Genomic DNA, 17,517 nt, shown 5'->3' on the forward strand with positions numbered 1-17,517 from the left:
TCTCGCTACATATAAACACCTCGCACAATTAATATATATAAATATATATATATAGATCTATAAATATGAATATATATTTAAATTATTTAAAGATCAACTGCCAAAATGTGAAGTGTGCAAAGTATTTTCCATACAGGTTCATTCTACTGGAGCTTGCGCATCAGTGATGTGCTACGTTGAATTTGCCGCTACTCTATTTATTGTTCCGAGTTTACTGGCGCTAGCTGTGTGTGTTTCATTATACCGAGTAACGTCAACCGAACCAAATTCCTATGATAATGTATCTGCCTCCAATAAGACACTCTATCCATCGTCTCAAGTACCAATAGCTCTAGAAGAGATGGACTTTGTCCAACTTTTCCTTCCGAAAACATGCTCGTGCTGTCGGTAAATACTGTAAATGTAGTTAATTTGCATGCCTTTAGGTTCTGCCTTAAAAAAAAGCTCCTCATTTTGCATCCTATGATCGATGACAGGAAGCCTTATCGGAGCAGCGCAATGACACTTTGGTGGTGGGAGAACCGGGAGAGATCATTTTTACTGACTAGGGAGGAAAAAGTTGACCGCAGTCAGTCCGTCGTATGGGATGTAGGTTTTTTGTGATTTGTCGAGACGTTTTCTTTTGACTGCTTTAAGTGTGGGAGCATGTTTCCTTGTAGATTAGGTGTGGTACATGTTGCTAAGAACTAAACCCCTGCTCCACGCGCACTGAAACACAACAATCCAGTCATCATACAAATTAACAGATGTTGAACATGGAGGATTTTTGAAATGAAGTGGAAGCACTGGAGCTAAACACTTCAGCAGGAGTTAGATTGTTCTATGTTACCATCGCATCCACTTCGTTCGCGTTCGCCCACGGGTTGCATATCATCACGATGGATTCAGAGGAGTTGTTTTCTTGTTTGTTTCTTAGGCTGTTGGAGTGTCTTGTTTGTCTTTTTCAGTGGAAGTAAATGAGTGCTAAAGCAGCAAAAGGAGCAGTGAATGACGTTTCATTACTACCAGAGGACGGCCCTTTCCGTAAAGCCGTGTGTTTAGTAGATCGGACGATTTTTGCCCCCCTCCTCAACCCCTCAAAGTCTTTCTCTCTAACCAGTCAGTCAGACTTTTTGTACTTTTTTACTCCTTTTCTCTCACAAATTGTACACGTACTGATGCATACCAAGTGTAGAGAAGTTCAGTGAAGCGCAGTGCCCCGCCCAAGAATGCTTTGGAAATCACCTGTTTGCCCATTTTCCAGCCTGCGTAAAACCACCGGTATTTTACGAGCTAGCGGAGGATAGAGGAGACGTGACGTGTCATAATATACACAGTACTGCAATAAAGATATATCATAGCAGTCCATCGTCATCTTACAGCAGTGTGACTTGTCCCCCTGTCGAGTTTCTAATCTGAACTTCTTTACATGAACATCTTTGGCCAGATAATGTTTCTAATTACAACTCTGTTATTATTCTTACTGCTATCAAGATACCAAATGTAAGCAATGGCAACCGTGTACGAGGATTCTTTTGTAGCATGTATTGTGTCCCTGACGACATGGCTGCACTACTCCCTGTGTTGTGGTTTAATCTAATAAAAGGAGTTCAATGGGCTGTTGTCTGCTCAGTTACTTAAAGGTCAATCATGGAGGCACGCTCGTGGTCCCCAACCTTCGGTCTCATGTGGCCCCTCATAGTTACCTATGCTGATGTCGTTGTTTAAGCTTAGAGCTAGCGAGACAAAAAGGTGTCACTGATACGATTGGACACATATTAGCATTAGCTGTTCTTCTGGCTAATACATTTATTTCTCAATTACCTTAAAGTAATAATTATTACAAACCCAATTTCAAATACACAATGCTAAGATTTTTTATTCTCAGTGGAACATAGAAAACATACCAAAGGTTTAAACTGAGACATTTTACTATTTCATTCAAAATATTAGCTCTTTAAGTGGAACTGAAAAATATAACATTTTGCAAATAATGTGGTGAACTTCGTCACATGACTGACGCAGGCAGCGTTTCTCAGAAGTGTCGGCAGAGGTTCACCAATCTGCAAAAAACATTCAAATTCAAAATGAGCTAATGTTTCTCTTAAAGCTTTTCTCAGTGATTGTTATTAAACTTTTTAGTTTTCACCTGTCTAAGCTTTATTTTCATCACTTTTAATAGTTTAACTAATACTCCTACCGTCTCCTCTTTGGTTACTTGTTCTCTTTTTCCATTATTCTACTTATTTCAGATGAATTACACGTCGTGCAGCCGTGATGACAGAGAACATTTTCACAGTCCTATAAAACATATCATACTTTCTTACTGTTTCTATGGGAAGGAAGACAGTAAGGAGCACCGACACTGACAAAACAAAACAATGTCGTTAGTAGGCAGCCTTTGTATCGTGCTGCTATTCGACCGCTCAAGTCACACCATCATTAAGGGTTTACATATTAAGCCAAACTAAATCAATACTATAGAAATAACAACTATTAAATAAGATGTTTCAGCACTTTTCATACAACCAATAATTTAAAAAGAACACTGATGTGGTTATTCGGTCTCTGCAGTCACTTGGTGCTAACTGAGAGTTTTAAACAGCACTCAGGACTCTTGGCCCAAGAAACACGACCGTGTACTCAAAATGTTCATTTATCACAGTGTATGTGTGGGTTCTCCTACACACTGCGATACACATCTGTTGGCTTAAGCAAACTGGCCACATTGATCAAGTTTTCTGTTCGTAGGCAGATGTTCAGCAGAAACAGCTGGAAGGTCGTCAACAAGAAAAAAACCCTACGAACAAATAATAAAATAATAAAAATAATAAAATAAATAATAAATAATAAAATAAATAATAAATAATAATAATAATAATAATAGAATAATATTAATAATAAAATAATAAAATAAATAATAATAATAATAAATAATAATAATAATAATAAATAAAAATAATAAAAAATAAAAATAATAAAACGTGAGCGTATTCGCTCACACAAATGGTGACGGAATTACCCAAAATAAACTACACAAAAACAAAGAGTGAAAACGTTCCATTGAACACAAATGTGTAAAATCAAGTACATTTCCTCACAGCTACACTCAAGGTAGGTTGGTAGGTTTTAGCCGACATTAATTATTTCCAATTCAATCCCAATTATTTCCTGTTTCACTACATTTCAACTTCCATTCTATACTTTTACACAAGGGCGTAGATTTGGTTTTGGCGTCGGTGGGGACGGACGATCCGACCACTGAACCTGCCCTGTTTCTTTTTTTGTCCTTTTTGTCTTTGCTTCTTGATAAAAAAGGAGAAGTATACTTGCCTACATATGCTATTCTACCTGCTTTTAAACCATTTAAAATTACAATTCATAGTTTTATATGTGAATTATATAATGTTAAATTACTATTAAACAAATGACTGACTAAGTATTTCAGGCTTTAGTTTACTTCAGCCATATTCCATATAAATCAGGTATCATACAAAAATAAAAATGGCTTCAAATACAGTCATGACAATAAAAGAATATGACTTTAAGGACTTAACAACATTACTTCAGTTATACTACACCAACATCTGTTATATTTTGGCACTAAGGGAACACTGAGTGACCTGCTGGGTTTTGTCCATAAAACTACTCGTCTAAGATGACCTCAGAGTCAAAGATCTCTCAACAACATTATGCAACAGTTTAGGCTCTACTGCCCGATCAGATCAGTGAGCTTTTTATTCTAAACATGAACTACGGTTACAGCAACAGACATGGGCTACATGCCCCACACAACAACTCAATGTCCACTATGTGAAGCAGCCAAACACAGGCCTGCTCCTCTCACTAACTGAGATAAACTGCTGGCATGTTTGTTTTACATCTATACTGTCCAGTCTGTCCTGGTGGACATACAGCAGCATTGTTTAATCTCATTTGAGTCATTGTTGACCTTAGCCATGTTTTTAGTCTTCTGAGAGCACTGAAGCTTCTTTCAGCCTCAGTACCTGAGTTTTATCCTCAGATTAAAAGTATTATTCTGTGCTTGATGTGCCTCACCTTTGGCCCTGGCTCCTCCCCTCTGACTGCACTAGGACATATTGCCACCTGATAAAATAACACATGGCTTTGTGCCATATAAACAGTGAGACATGTCAATTCAGACTCTTTGTAAAATAAACACTAATGAATCAATTTACATCAGCAGCCTAACAATTGTCATGATAATAAAAATATATTACAAGTTAATCTATAGCATCAAACCATCAGTCAGTCACCTGTGAGCTCGCCTCTTCACCTCTGAGCTACAACATGGCAGAGCTGCCTCTGTCACCTGATGAATGACAGTGAGACACTCCACATACATGCAGTCACACATGTGCTTCAAATACAGTCACAAACCACCAGGTCATCCTCCAGTTTCACCTGTGATCTTGAGTCACCATTGCTCTCTGAGCTTTGTGTTGGTTCTTCTGTCACCTGACAAACAGGACAAACATGACAATAAGAATAAAATGTGCAGCTGCTTCAGTGTTTCTGTCACTTTGTGCAGATCTTGACTCGTCAGTAATGTTTGTAGTGTGAGTGCATTTTTAAAACAATTTGTGCAAACTGCACTACCAGGTGGAATATTTGCAAAATCATGATGACCTCGTGATATTTTGTCTCAAAGATTAACCCTATGAATACGTCAGTGCCGTTAGGATGAAATTATTGTGTCACCAACATGTTAACGTTAGACATATAATTCTAACAGCCTCTGTAAACTAATATCATGGCTGCTCAAAGCTGCAGTTTTCTCTGACAGTTTCAATCAAAATTAGAAATGCTGCTCTGAGACTGAGAGAACTAACAGTGCTGCCTGCTGTGCAGGTAGTTTCCCAAACACGTTATTCATGGTTACATACAGTTTTAGACAGATGTGGGCCAAAGCCTGGCATACCCTTCCGTCCATGCTTTTACAAAGGAAATATATAAAGTGTACATTAAAGATTCCACTTTACATTTGTGAGTCCTCCGAGACTGGGATCGTTCGCTTCTAAAGAACCACGGCAATAAAGCAAGATGTTTCTGTGAAGGTTCTCAGTCATCCAGGTCATCGTAGTCAAAGGAGCTTGCAATGACCTCCACACCTCCACAGGACAAGACTCAGCAGTCCATCTGCATCTAAAGGTCAAAGGTCACTCTTTCGAGGATGCCAATGTTCACATTTTGGACAGAGAGGACAGATGGTTTGAAAGAGGAGTGAAAGAAGCATCTATGTCCACTGTGAGCGACCATCTTTGAACAGAGGCGGGGCTTACGACACCAACTCTCTGCCATCTATAATCCAGTTTTGAGATCCTTCCCAGACGCCTTAACGCCCACTCACATCCTGGGCCATCTGACCTCAGGAAATCACATGATAAGGTGGGGCCAGGTTTCACAATGAACTCACCCGAAACTCTGGCTGATTGGGACCCACACCCAGTTTCACACCTTGGCTCAGGCGATTAGAGGATCATCAGGGGTCCTTTTGTCCCTCTGTGGGGGGAAACTCCCACTAGGTTTATATCTGGGACTCTCCACCATTTGACCTTAGAACTGAAGAAGCTTCTCGGATGAAGGTGAAACGTCTTCAAGTAACTTAAAGAAGTCCAAAACAAGATGTTATCAATCCACTGAATGTCAGAAGTGATGTTTAGTCTTGTTTACTGTACTTAACAGTCCAGTTAAGCATAATTAAGGAAAAGCGATTAATCCGGTTCCTGTAAGTGTTGAGCTGGTAGTTATTATTAGATAATTACAGTACGTCCTACTGTCAAGCAATAAAAAACAAGTACTGTTGGAATTGTTTTGGATTTGCACTCCTTGCTGTGATCTTCAGCCACACATCTGTCAGCTCTAACAGGTACTTGATGTAAAATTCAAATGTGGGTCCTTATTTCAGATTTACTGGTATACATAAAAATAATGCCCTAATTTACTAAAAGGCCATAGAAAACCTTGTAATGACGCAGCTAATAAAATCATCTGAAATGTCCTTGTACAACCACTAGGTGTCACTATTAAGGAATGATTTAATGTTACAGTTTTTGCTCGTTGCTTGAACACTATAAACCCATGCTTAGACTAAAGTAACACAACTTGAAGCTTTTGTTACCATACCCCAAACACATGTACCCATACCTTAAACAAAAGTGCTGCTTTGCACTCTGGTTGCAATTATGCAACACACTTACTCCTTTATGCAACACACATGGTCCTGCATACTACACTCTATTTCATACATAAGACACTTCGTTCAAAAATGAAATTTCAGGGTGCCATTTGGAAAACACATGTATCCAAAATACAAAACACATCGGGTAATTGCAACCACTCAAATATACACCTGAAGGCACTTACTTGCAAAACTGAACACCAATTAGCCAACTACAAAAAGCCCTCAGCGTAGCCATTTCAAGAACTTTGCAAGCATGGATGGAGGGAGATCAAGAGGAAGAGGAGGAGGAGGTCAAAGAGGCCATGCACGGACCCATATTTCTGATGATATAAGAGCAACTTTGGTGGACCATGTCATCAACCATGGCCTGACTATGAGGGAAGCTGGGCAGAGAGTCCACCCACATCTAAGCCGCTTCACAGTGGCATCTGTAATACGAACATTCCGACTAGAAAACAGGTCTGTCTTCATCTCACTGCCTTCTACTCTACTCAGATGGTTTTCATAGTACTGTTCTACAGTTACCATATCAAGTGTACAGGGTATTGCAGGGTGCTAATGCTCCTTTTGCAGCCAAAGTGGTAGTTTCTGTGAAACATACCATGATTACTTATATTGAAGTACAGTGTTGTACAGTGGATGACACAGTACATACAGTGAAGTACTGTAAGAAAAATAAGCAAACCGATGACAATATGTGGTTGTATTTCTCCAGAATGACTCGAAGACCTTCTGGGGGAGGACGGCAACGCCTGTTCACACAACAGCAGGAACTTGCCATTGTGGACCTAGTGAGGGCAGACAATGCCATCCGTCTCCACCAGCTACGACGGAAAATACTTGCAGACAGGCGAGTGTTCAGCAACATAGACCATGTGAGCATCACCACCATCAGACGCATCTTGGGTAAACACAGCATCACCATGAAGCAGCTCTACAGAGTCCCATTCGAGAGGAACAGTGACAGGGTCAAAGGACTTCGAGCTGAATATGTACGGGTACGTGTAACTGTCCCTTACATTTACAATAGAGTATTGGTGAAGTCCAGTAGCAGCTGAATATGTACCATATCAGTACCACATGGATCTATTCTGAGAGCTACACAGGTACCTGTGTGATGGGGTGAGGGTGCTGTATGTGTAGCACTGTAGTACAGTGATATGTTCCCCTTTTTTTCAGAGAATCTTGGCCATGGATGGAGCTGCACAGCCTCATGAATACATTTTCATTGATGAAGCTGGATTCGACCTGAGCAAAACAAGACGACGGGGTCGTAATGTAATTGGCCAAAGGGCAATTGTGCACGTCCCAGGGCAGCGCGGGGGAAACATCACATTATGTGCCGCCATATGCCTTCGAGGGCTTCTGCACCATCATGCAATACTAGGTCCATACAATAGCCAACACATACTCACATTTCTAGATGCTCTCCATAACATAGTTGTACAGAACAGACCAGATCAGCCCAGGTTTGTGGTGATATGGGATAATGTCAGTTTCCATCGGGCTGCTCTGGTCCAGGCCTGGTTCTCCAACCACAATCAATTTGAAGTGGTATACTTGCCCCCTTACTCACCATTTTTAAACCCTATAGAGGAATTTTTTTCGGCTTGGAGATGGCGTGTATATGACCGCCAACTACATGCCTGCATGCCTCTTCTGCAGGCAATGGAACAGGCCTGCGGCGACATTCAGGTGACAGCAATCCATGGATGGTTTCGACATGCAGGAGGATATTTTCCCCGGTGCCCAGCGGGAGAAGACATTGCTTGCGATGTTGATGAGGTCCTGTGGCCAGACCCCAACAGACGGCGGGATCCATGAGCCCACGTATGCACAATTGTCATGATTTTTTGTTTACAGTATAGTGTTTTTTCTATTACTGTATTATGGGGGTTTTTTTGTTTTGGTTTTTTTTGCTTTATCTGAATTCATGGTACTGCAATGTACAATATTGAGTAGGTCTATTTGCTTTTTTGGTTGTTTGCAAATGTGTCTCCTGAAAATGTGCCTTCTGAATGAACAATGGAAATCAAAGACTGCAGTGCTTTATATAAAGTAGACTAGTGTGTTCCTCCTGCTCTGTAAGTGTTTGCATATGATGCAAGTATGTGTCATTTTGTCAACAGAGTTACATTTTGACAAAGGAATGTTAGGTTTTGATAGCAGAGTTTAGGTTTTGGGAGTAGAGTTTCAATTTGGTGCAGATGTGAATGGTATATTTCCCAGTGTTGTGTCATGTTTACTTGTGTTTAGGGTTTTGGCACAGAGAGCAAAGTTTTGCAAAATGTGTTCAGGCAACGGGCAAAAACTGTAATATTAAAATTGTGATCGTCTTTTCTTCCTCTGGAAATCCTGCATTTTCCTGGTAATACTTTGGAATGCAAACACTGTTCAGAGGAAGTGACTGAGAAAGCCTGTGGTGTTTACCCATGACTCTGCACACCACTGACTGCACAGAGGTCACCATGCGGCTCTCGTCTCCACACTCATCATCCCACTGAAACCCCAGGGATGCATCACAAGCCATTTAAAACCTGAGGCAAACTAAGAATCGGCCGACCCCTAACCCTTGTGCAAATGTGGAAAATGCACAGTCTATTGATCTAAATGGGTTCACGCAGAGGACAGCATTTCCACTAAATTACATCTACAGTATGTTAAAAACACAAGGAGATGGCAGCTTTTAGAAAAAAAGATTTATTTTATAGAAATGAAAATCCATGGTCAGCTTTAAATTAAAAGTATGGAGAGAAAAGCAATGTGCTCTAGCAGACTTTAACATGTTGCCCTGGGTGAAAACTAGGACGTGTCTCCTGCTAAAGAGGTTGTCTCGCTTGTCAATCACTTTGACAGGAACACAACAAAAATTTAAAGTTAAACTGACAAGCAGATTTTGCCCTGGTCTGAACTCAAAACTGACGGTGTAACCAGGTTCATACAGATTTGATCATGAAAATCAGAAAACCAAAATAAGGATGTATAAGCAACAACTGTACTAGAACAAACCAGTCCAAACAGAGCAACATGTCACATCTAGAACTGAAAAGAAATGCTTTATGAAGACTACTTTGGAGGGTCTGTGTTGATGCCGTATTTCTCTTTTAGCAACTTCAGCTGTTCTTCTTTCTTTTTTGTGTCCATTTTCTGGAAAGCCTGCGAAAAGAGTTGATTAAAAAAAAGTACATGAATATTCTGTTCATTTTATAGAAATGCAAAACTATATATTATTTAATATTAAAGCACAGACTAAGCCCTGTTCTGTGAGAGCACTTTGTCCTCATTTGTGTGTCGGCACTGCAGGGATAGTTTGGGGAACTTTAAGTCTTTATACATGTTTAGAAGTAGCTGAGGAAATACAACAAAATGCTGATTCATTAAAGCACAATTACACGTGATTTTCTGCCTTTGGCATCTAAACACTGAAAAAGTGAAGACTGAAAACAAAGGATTACAACAAAGTTTTTAAAAAAGCCATACCGGCTGTATTTACACCCTCTGTTTCTTCTCAATGTAGCATAAAAGCATTTAAGTGACGGAGGGGGTGGTGCTACAGCTACCCTGTTCCTCGCGTGCTGGCCAAAGACTCGAGCTCTGCTATCATCAGGAAAGCAATGACATGTTTTGCTGTGTCATTCACCAGCTGGCTGTTAGGTCATGTTAGCAGTTATACTGTCAGCTCAAACGCAAACATTGAGAAGCCCTGAAGCTATCTATGTAGCTTGGAGGAACAGAGTTACTTTCAGGGACCTCCAAGAACCATGTGGTCCAAAAGACCTTTGTGCCTGCAGTGATGTAATGCTCATACGTACTCTGTTTGCATTGTAGTAGAGGACCACGAGGTAACGATTGCAGACATTGAAGCCTGACAGGTGGTCACAGGCGTTCTTGGCATCAAAGATGTCTTCATATACGACATAAGCGGTTCCTCTTGTTTCAGGCGTGTTCCCTCTACGAAAAACATCAGACACAGGAAATCATTACCAGACCTACTGATGGTGGGTGACAGTGGGGCATTTTCCTGTTTTCTTAGCCCTCTCTTATTTCCTGTGTTATTATTGTATACACATGACAGCGGGGTGTTTTTTTTAAATTAAATGTTAGACCTCCTCTGAGCTGAATAAAGTGGACTTTTTAAAAAATTATTACTTTACTGGCCAGGACATCCAGGAGCTCTCTCACTGCAATGCAGGGAATACACGACCTTTGGGACATGCCAGTATAGTAACCTTATAGTTCTGGGACCGTGCATGTGCAGCTGGTGCCATTGCACTGAACAATCACATGGACTAGTCTGTATAAAGGCAAATAAGAGTCCACACAGGTCTGTTGGATTTTATGTTCTTGAAGAACGCTGGCAGAGTCAGAGCTCTGGTCAGGACCATCTTTCTTCTCATCAGCAGTGGAACTTTTAGCAACCTCATCGTCACTAACCTTAGACTGAGTGAATTTAAAAACACTGTGATTTTAGCCATTATTTACTTGTTTGAGGTTATGGTCCGGCTAGCTTTGGATTTACACTGTTTGTGACTTTTTGTGGAGATTTTACTGGAACATTCGCTTAAATTTGCCCACTGCCTGCATGCTGAAAACACAACTTTAAGAAAGCGTGCTACATTTGCTAAATATCTCACCTGTTTATCCCCTGATTGGGGATAGTGGCTTTGTTAGCGACATTTGTGGATCAAATTCAAACCTCGAGCAATCTTCACCCAGTACAAACACCTAAAACTACATTTATTAAGACTAATTTAAAACATGGAGCCCTACTTTTAAAAAACTGTCATGTCAACTATCAAACAGGTGTTTAAAGCCTCTGTCAGTGCGCCCCAGGGCAGCTGTGGCTACAATGTAGCTGCCATCACCAGTGTGTGAATGGGTAAATCGTTTTGGGGTTCATGGGGACTAAGTAAAGCGCTATACAAATACAGGCCATTTACCATTTAAAGCATTAGTTTTCAGCTAGTTATCCATCCGGATACTGTCCACAGTGAGGGGGGGGGGGAATTTCCATCCATTACATTTTGGCTTTGCTTTTTCTCACTTCAACTTTGAAGTGATGCACTCAATGAGATAATGTGAAAGAAGTATTTCTTTGTCCTTTTTTGCAAGATTTTCAAGTTGAAGAAGCAGCAAAAACAAGAGAAGTCAATGCTTGACTCTGATAACTATAAGTTTATGTATTCTATCAACCTTTGTATAGGATTCTATGCAGAGTGGTTTTGTTTTTGTTACAACATTTGTAAAGTTTCTTAATAAACATATTTGAGGATCTAATGGAGAGGGTAACTAAAGGTTTTGACATAATGTTGGAAAAGTTATGCCAGAATGTACCTTTGTGCAAAACCACGTACTGTGCAGGAATGAACCCTCCTCAAGGCTACATCTAAAGCACAGCCTACATAACGCTGGTTTATATTTATGCAAATTTTTTGCCGAATTGTACGTTTGATGGAGAAAGTCATAATGGGTCAGTCTGTATCTGCAATTAATGGTTGCACTTAAACATTTCTGACATAATTACGACCCTCGTTTTGCATCACTTGTTACATGCAAATCACAGCCCCACATCTCCCTTGACCTGTGACCCCGGTTCTGGAACAGCACACATTAAGACAGAATACACTTTTGAAATAAGACCAGGCGAGTTTCCTTCATGGAGCAGTTTTTAACCAAGTGGCTTTAAGAAAAGATCTTAACTGGAGATATAAAACAAAGTTTCTTCAGGACAGATTCTTCTTCCTCAGGTCATCAAAGGACATCAGAATCAGAATCAGAATCAGAATGGGTTTATTGCCAGATGTTGAGGTTTACAACATTAGGAAATTGCTGCGGTGCTTCAGTGCAGACAATAAGAATTAAAGTGCTATGTAGAAAGAAAGATATGTGCATGAGATATACATGAGATATATACATGAGAATAAGAATTATGAGTGCTACGTAGAAAGATATATACATGAGTGCAGGTGGTGATCAGTGCCAAACATGAAATGATGCAGTGACACAGCGTAGGGTCATGTGTTAGTGGCGGGGACAATCATGTGGTTATTGTTCATGTGTCCAACAGCAGAGGGGAAGAAACTGTTCTTATGGCGAGAGGTTCTGGTGCGAATGGACCGGAGCCTCCTGCCTGAGGGGAGCAGGTCAAACAGACTGTGTCCAGGGTGAGAAGGGTCAGCTGAGATCCGGGCTGCACGCCGCAGTGTCCTGGAGGTGTACAGGTCCTGCAGAGATGGGAGTCTGCAGCCAATCACCTTCTCAGCAGAGCGCACAACACGCTGCAGTCTCTGTTTGTCCCTGATAGTGGCTCCAGCGTACCACACGGTGATGGAGGAGGTGAGGATGGACTCGATGATTGCAGTGTAGAATTGCATCATCGTCCGTGTTGGCAGGTTGAATTTCTTCAGCTGCCTCAGGAAGTACATCCTCTGCTGGGCTTTCTTGATGACGGAGGTGATGGTGGGCTCCCACTTCAGGTCCTGGGTGATGGTGGTACCCAGGAAGCGGAATGAGTCCACAGAGGTGATGGGGGTGTCAGTCAGGATGATGGGGGGGAGTGGGGCTGTGTGCTTCCTGAAGTCCACAATAATCTCCACTGTCTTCTGGGCATTCAGCACCAGGTTGTTGTGGCTGCACCAAGACACCAGACGTTCAACCTCCCTCCTGTAGGCAGACTCATCCCCGTCAGAGATGAGCCCAATGACGGTGGTGTCATCTGCGAACTTGATTAGCTTGACAGACTGGTGGGTGGAGGTGCAGCAGTTGGTGTACAGGGAGAAGAGCAGAGGAGAAAGAACACAGCCCTGAGGGGAGCCGGTGCTGATGGTCCGGGAGTCCGAGACATTCTTTCCCAGCCTCACGTGCTGCTTCCTGTCCGTCAGGAAGTCAGTGATCCACCGGCAGATGGGATCAGGCACATTCATCTGGGAAAGCTTGCCTCGGAGATGGTCTGGAAGGATGGTGTTGAAGGCAGAGCTGAAGTCCACAAACAGGATCCTGGCGTAGGTTCCTGGGGAGTCCAGATGCTGCAGGATGAAGTGTAGGGCCATGTTGATGGCGTCGTCTACAGACCTGTTGGCTCTATATGCAAACTGGTCCAGGAGGGGGGCCGTGAGGGTCTTGAGATGGGAGAGAACTAGGCGCTCAAATGACTTCATGACCACAGATGTCAGAGCCACGGGTCTGTAGTCATTTAGTCCAGTGATCCTAGGTTTCTTGGGGACAGGGATTATGGTAGAGGACTTGAAGCAGGCAGGCACATGACATGCCTGCAGTGAGGAGTTGAAGATGCCAGAAAACACTGGGGCCAGCTCGTTTGCACAGTGTCTGAGGGTGGCAGGAGACACACCGTCTGGGCCGGGAGCTTTCCGAGCATTCAGACTCTTAAACTGCTTCCTCACATCTGCTTCATGAATATGAAGAGTTGTGGTCGGAGGAGGTGGTGTGAAATCCTCTTTTGTGTGGGGTGAGGGGGCGGGTGTTGCAGGTGAACAGTTTGAAGGTGGTGATGGCTCTATGTAGGGGGGAGAGGTGGGGGAATGAGTGTCCAAAGTGCCTCTATTGTTGGGGTCGTTGGAGGTGTGAAGGCTGCCTGATGGCTCGTCAAAACGGCAGTAGAAGTCGTTGAGGGTGTTGGCTAAGAGCAAGTCATCAGTGGAGTGGGGGGTTTTAGGCTTGTAGTTTGTAATATTCCTAAAACCTTTCCACACAGAGGCCGAGTCATTCTCTGAGATCTGCTGCTGCATCTTCTCAGAGTGCTGATGTTTGGCAATGTCCACTTCTTTAGTGAACCTGTACTTGGCCTCTCTGTAGCAGTCCCTGTCTCCGCTTCTGAACGCCTTACTCAGGGATCCATTCTCATAGCAGTCCTCCACATAATGTCATTATGTCATTTGCTAGAAGATTGATTTTTATGCACCATCTACCCCACTTTGTACTGTTTATCTCTGAATCCAGTCTTATTATCTTGGCTAGAAGCTCCGGGCTAATACAAAGTTTAGAGGAAATGCTTCAGAAATTCAGTCGTGATGGTCATAGCTTGCGGTTTCTTGCAGTCAGTGCTCTAACGCAATAAAATTACCACCAAATTCAAATTTAGATCAGACTTTGAACAAATAATGTGCCATAATACAAAACTATTAGATGAGGAAGGACAATTTGTTTAGCAAAATAGCATAATTTGTTTGCACCTCTTCCTCTGAGGCTGCCATTTTTTGTTTTTGGTCTGTCTATTCTCATTGTGAACACACCAATGAATGCTAAGATTCCTGATCATGCATCAGTAAGGAACTTAGCTATGTTTCAGATCTGATACACATGTCGTAACTCATTATGGTGTAACCTGGTTGGAAACGCTTGGGAAAAGAAAGACTATTTTATTGCATACAACAGTGCTTGCCGCAGCCTGTGGGGCATCTGCTCTGCCAGCCCTTCTGTCTGCTCACCCAAGGTACCCTGGAGCTAGCTAACAATGCTTAGTCCTACAGTGGTGGACAGTAGTGATGGGACGTTCTGTATCGAGGCTTCGGAGCGCGTATCGAGTAATGGAGGGGGCGTTTCCGCGAAGCGCGTATCGAGGCTTGCTTCATTTATGGGAGGAGCTGAAAATGATGACGTCCGAAGCCTCGCTGCCCGGCTGTACCACGTGACTGGTTCATGAAGTGGTTCGAACTTTGCCGCGAGATATGACAGCGATATAAACCCCTCAGACTTCATTCAAAAATGTGGGTGTTTGATGGAGAGTTGCGGTTAGTGAGAGTTTGGAGACTGTTTGGAGGTTTATGAGAGTGAGGAAAGTCAGGAGAGAATGGAGCCAGCTAAGAAGAGGAGGATGTCCTCCCCTGTGTGGGAACATTTTGATCTTATTCCTCCCAACAAGGTATGTAAATTTCTACAGAAGATGTATTTTCATGATACTGATGGTACAATACAATTTATGTTGAGCTGTCTTGACTTTTGTACAAGGTGGAGTGTTTGCTATGTGCCAGGGAGCTGGGATATAACAGCAACACCTCATCCATGCTTAGGCACTACAGAGCTTTGCATGAGAATAAGGGGAACACCGATCGTGGAGCAAGACCAGGTGAGCCATCAAATGCAATGATAATATAGGATGCAGTAATGTTACTAAATGATATAACAATATTATACAACTGTTATAAGTTACGTGTGTGATATTTATATTTGTGCTTTGTCTTTATTGTCTTTCCTCAGGAGAACAATCTCAAATAGATGAAGACCTGGTCAGCATGGTGATTGAGGACTCCCAGCCATTTAGCATTGTGGAGGACAAAGGATTCAAAAGATTTGTTAAATCATTAAATCCCAGCTATGTTCTCCCCACTAAAAAGGTCATAAAAGCAGTGAAAATTTAGTTTTTACAGAATAAAATGTGAACAGGCAGGACTGAGGCTCAAAGCCTCAGTGTGTAGCTGTCCATACCTCAACGTTACAAAAGCACAACTACTGTCCACACCCCAACCACACCTCACCTCACAGTAAATGATCATTTCCATTTCAAGCATTTCCAAATAATCATTTCCCATACTGCCACTATAAATATACACAGTATGCTGCCATCACTACAATATACATGTTTTACACACTCCTTTTGTTGTTGACATTTACAGGCTGTGTGCAAAATGCCACACTCTTCAAATTCATGCCAGCTATTATTTTTACGTCCAGTAGGTGTCCTGCTAGAGCAAATGAAGCTTCATGAAGCTTCGCGTTGGGGTGAACCAATTGGATGAAAAGCTTCAGTGCTTCATGGGGCTTCATCTGCCCATCACTAGTGGACAGTATGTCCTTGGTTTTTTAACATGGAGAAAAGTGACCTCCTTAGACTGCTTTTAAGTTTCAATGTACCTGTTTTTTACAGAGTTATCAGTTCTGTGACTAGTTAGCTAATGTACAGTAAAGTAGCAGAAAGATGTAGTGCTTTTATGTCCACTTTAAATAATTGAGAGATTTGAATAACATTTGAAGATATTGGTCAAAGATAGAGAAAGACAGATAAACGTGGAGTCCAACTCCAAAATATGACTTCATGCACTTCAACTGCTATTTCTGAAAATCTACAGTGAAACACTTACGTTCTGATTTGTCGTATTGGTCCATATTTCCCAAAGATATCATACATTTCCTCTGCTGTGATCTTATAAGGAAGATTCCTGACATACAGGATTCTGTTCACCTCAGGAGGTAATCGGATCTGCAGCACAAAAAAACAATAAAACAGTTCGGATAAATAAACACTGTTGAAGTTACGACTACTGACGAGCATTCAACACAAAGCTACCGCGGAAACGTAGCTTGTAGACATTTAACTCAAACCTTGCCGGAGTTAAGTTAAATCAGTAGTAAACCGTTTTATTTCCTTCCTTTTATTTTACCCACCAGCCCCTTCAACCCTCTCCTGCCCTTACGTATACAACTCAGACATTTAAACTAACGACCAAAGCCCGAACAGCATCAATCATCTCAAACAGAAGACGACTTTAACCGTGTGCTCAAGATAGACATCATAAAAAGCACCAACGAGAAATGTTACGATACAATGTTGTTGTTTTCATTTTGCTAACGTGCTAAGCGGCTAACCGTGCGCTAACACAAGCTAAGGCTAGCTTCGAAGCTAACTGAGCTAATGTTTCTGAAGCTCTATTTATCACAAAATTCACAGTCCCACTTTCTCACACTTACATTAGCGCGTTTTGCTGCTTGCATAGCCATTGTGACGGGTTGTTTCGTTCAAATTAAACCCACGAACGATAAACACGCAGTCCCACCAGGCGCTCGGCTCTTCTCGTCAAAATGGCAACGGAAGCTGACTGGTGACGTACTTCCGATTTCCGATTGAACCCAAACACAGAGCTTTCCACCAAACCACTCTGTCTCATTTTCCTAACCTTTAAAGGTGGATAGGTGTTTCTCTCTCACGCTCCCCCAGTCTGTCTACTGGTTTTTGAGACATATATACTAAAAAGTACTGATTTTAGTATAGTCACTGGGACTTCTTGTTTTAGGTTTTTAGGTGCTTCCCTGCTCCACAACACTTGATTCAAATCACTATCTTGTTACCAGGCAGTTGTTGCATTTAATACCAAGCTGACCACTGGAACACAAAGTTGTACTAACTTACAGGTAATGGGAACAATAATGTTTTATAGAGGGAAAGATTGTGATTGTACAGCTCAGCTCATTCCCTCAGGAAGGATCATGAACTTGACTGACAGTAAGAGAGTGGACCCCAGACTTTGATGTGAGAAACAGTTAAGAGGTCATGGGCATCAGTTAAGAGTCATGCATATGGGGCGAGTAATATTGGGTCTGCA

General features: G+C 41.9%; 1 protein-coding gene across 1 annotated transcript; it reads right to left on the bottom strand.

Moving 5' to 3' along the window:
- Positions 1–8,910: 8,910 nt before the first annotated feature.
- Positions 8,911–17,003, bottom strand: sf3b6 (splicing factor 3b, subunit 6). Its single transcript, XM_085372104.1, has 4 exons — positions 16,886–17,003; positions 16,279–16,397; positions 9,997–10,135; positions 8,911–9,340 (listed from the first exon to the last, which is right to left on the bottom strand). Exons 1-4 carry the CDS (start codon positions 16,913–16,915, stop codon positions 9,251–9,253), a joined length of 378 nt encoding a protein of 125 aa, XP_085228230.1. The 5' UTR covers positions 16,916–17,003; the 3' UTR covers positions 8,911–9,250.
- Positions 17,004–17,517: the final 514 nt, after the last annotated feature.

This window comes from Diplotaxodon limnothrissa, linkage group LG15, assembly GCF_057381915.1.
Source record: "Diplotaxodon limnothrissa isolate DT_005_m linkage group LG15, D_limnothrissa_male_GT1.1, whole genome shotgun sequence".
Classification (NCBI taxonomy): domain Eukaryota; kingdom Metazoa; phylum Chordata; class Actinopteri; order Cichliformes; family Cichlidae; genus Diplotaxodon; species Diplotaxodon limnothrissa.

What these genes read in the sequence shown, in the direction of transcription:
- sf3b6 (XM_085372104.1), bottom strand. Translation starts at nt 16,915, where the DNA reads ATGGCTATGCAAGCAGCAAAACGCGCTAAT. An exon ending in AAGCAGCAAAACGCGCTAAT is followed by an intron (nt 16,398 to 16,885) that starts GTAAGTGTGAGA and finishes TTTGTGCTGCAG; the next exon opens with ATCCGATTACCTCCTGAGGT. An exon ending in TCTACTACAATGCAAACAGA is followed by an intron (nt 9,341 to 9,996) that starts GTACGTATGAGC and finishes CTCTTTTCGCAG; the next exon opens with GCTTTCCAGAAAATGGACAC.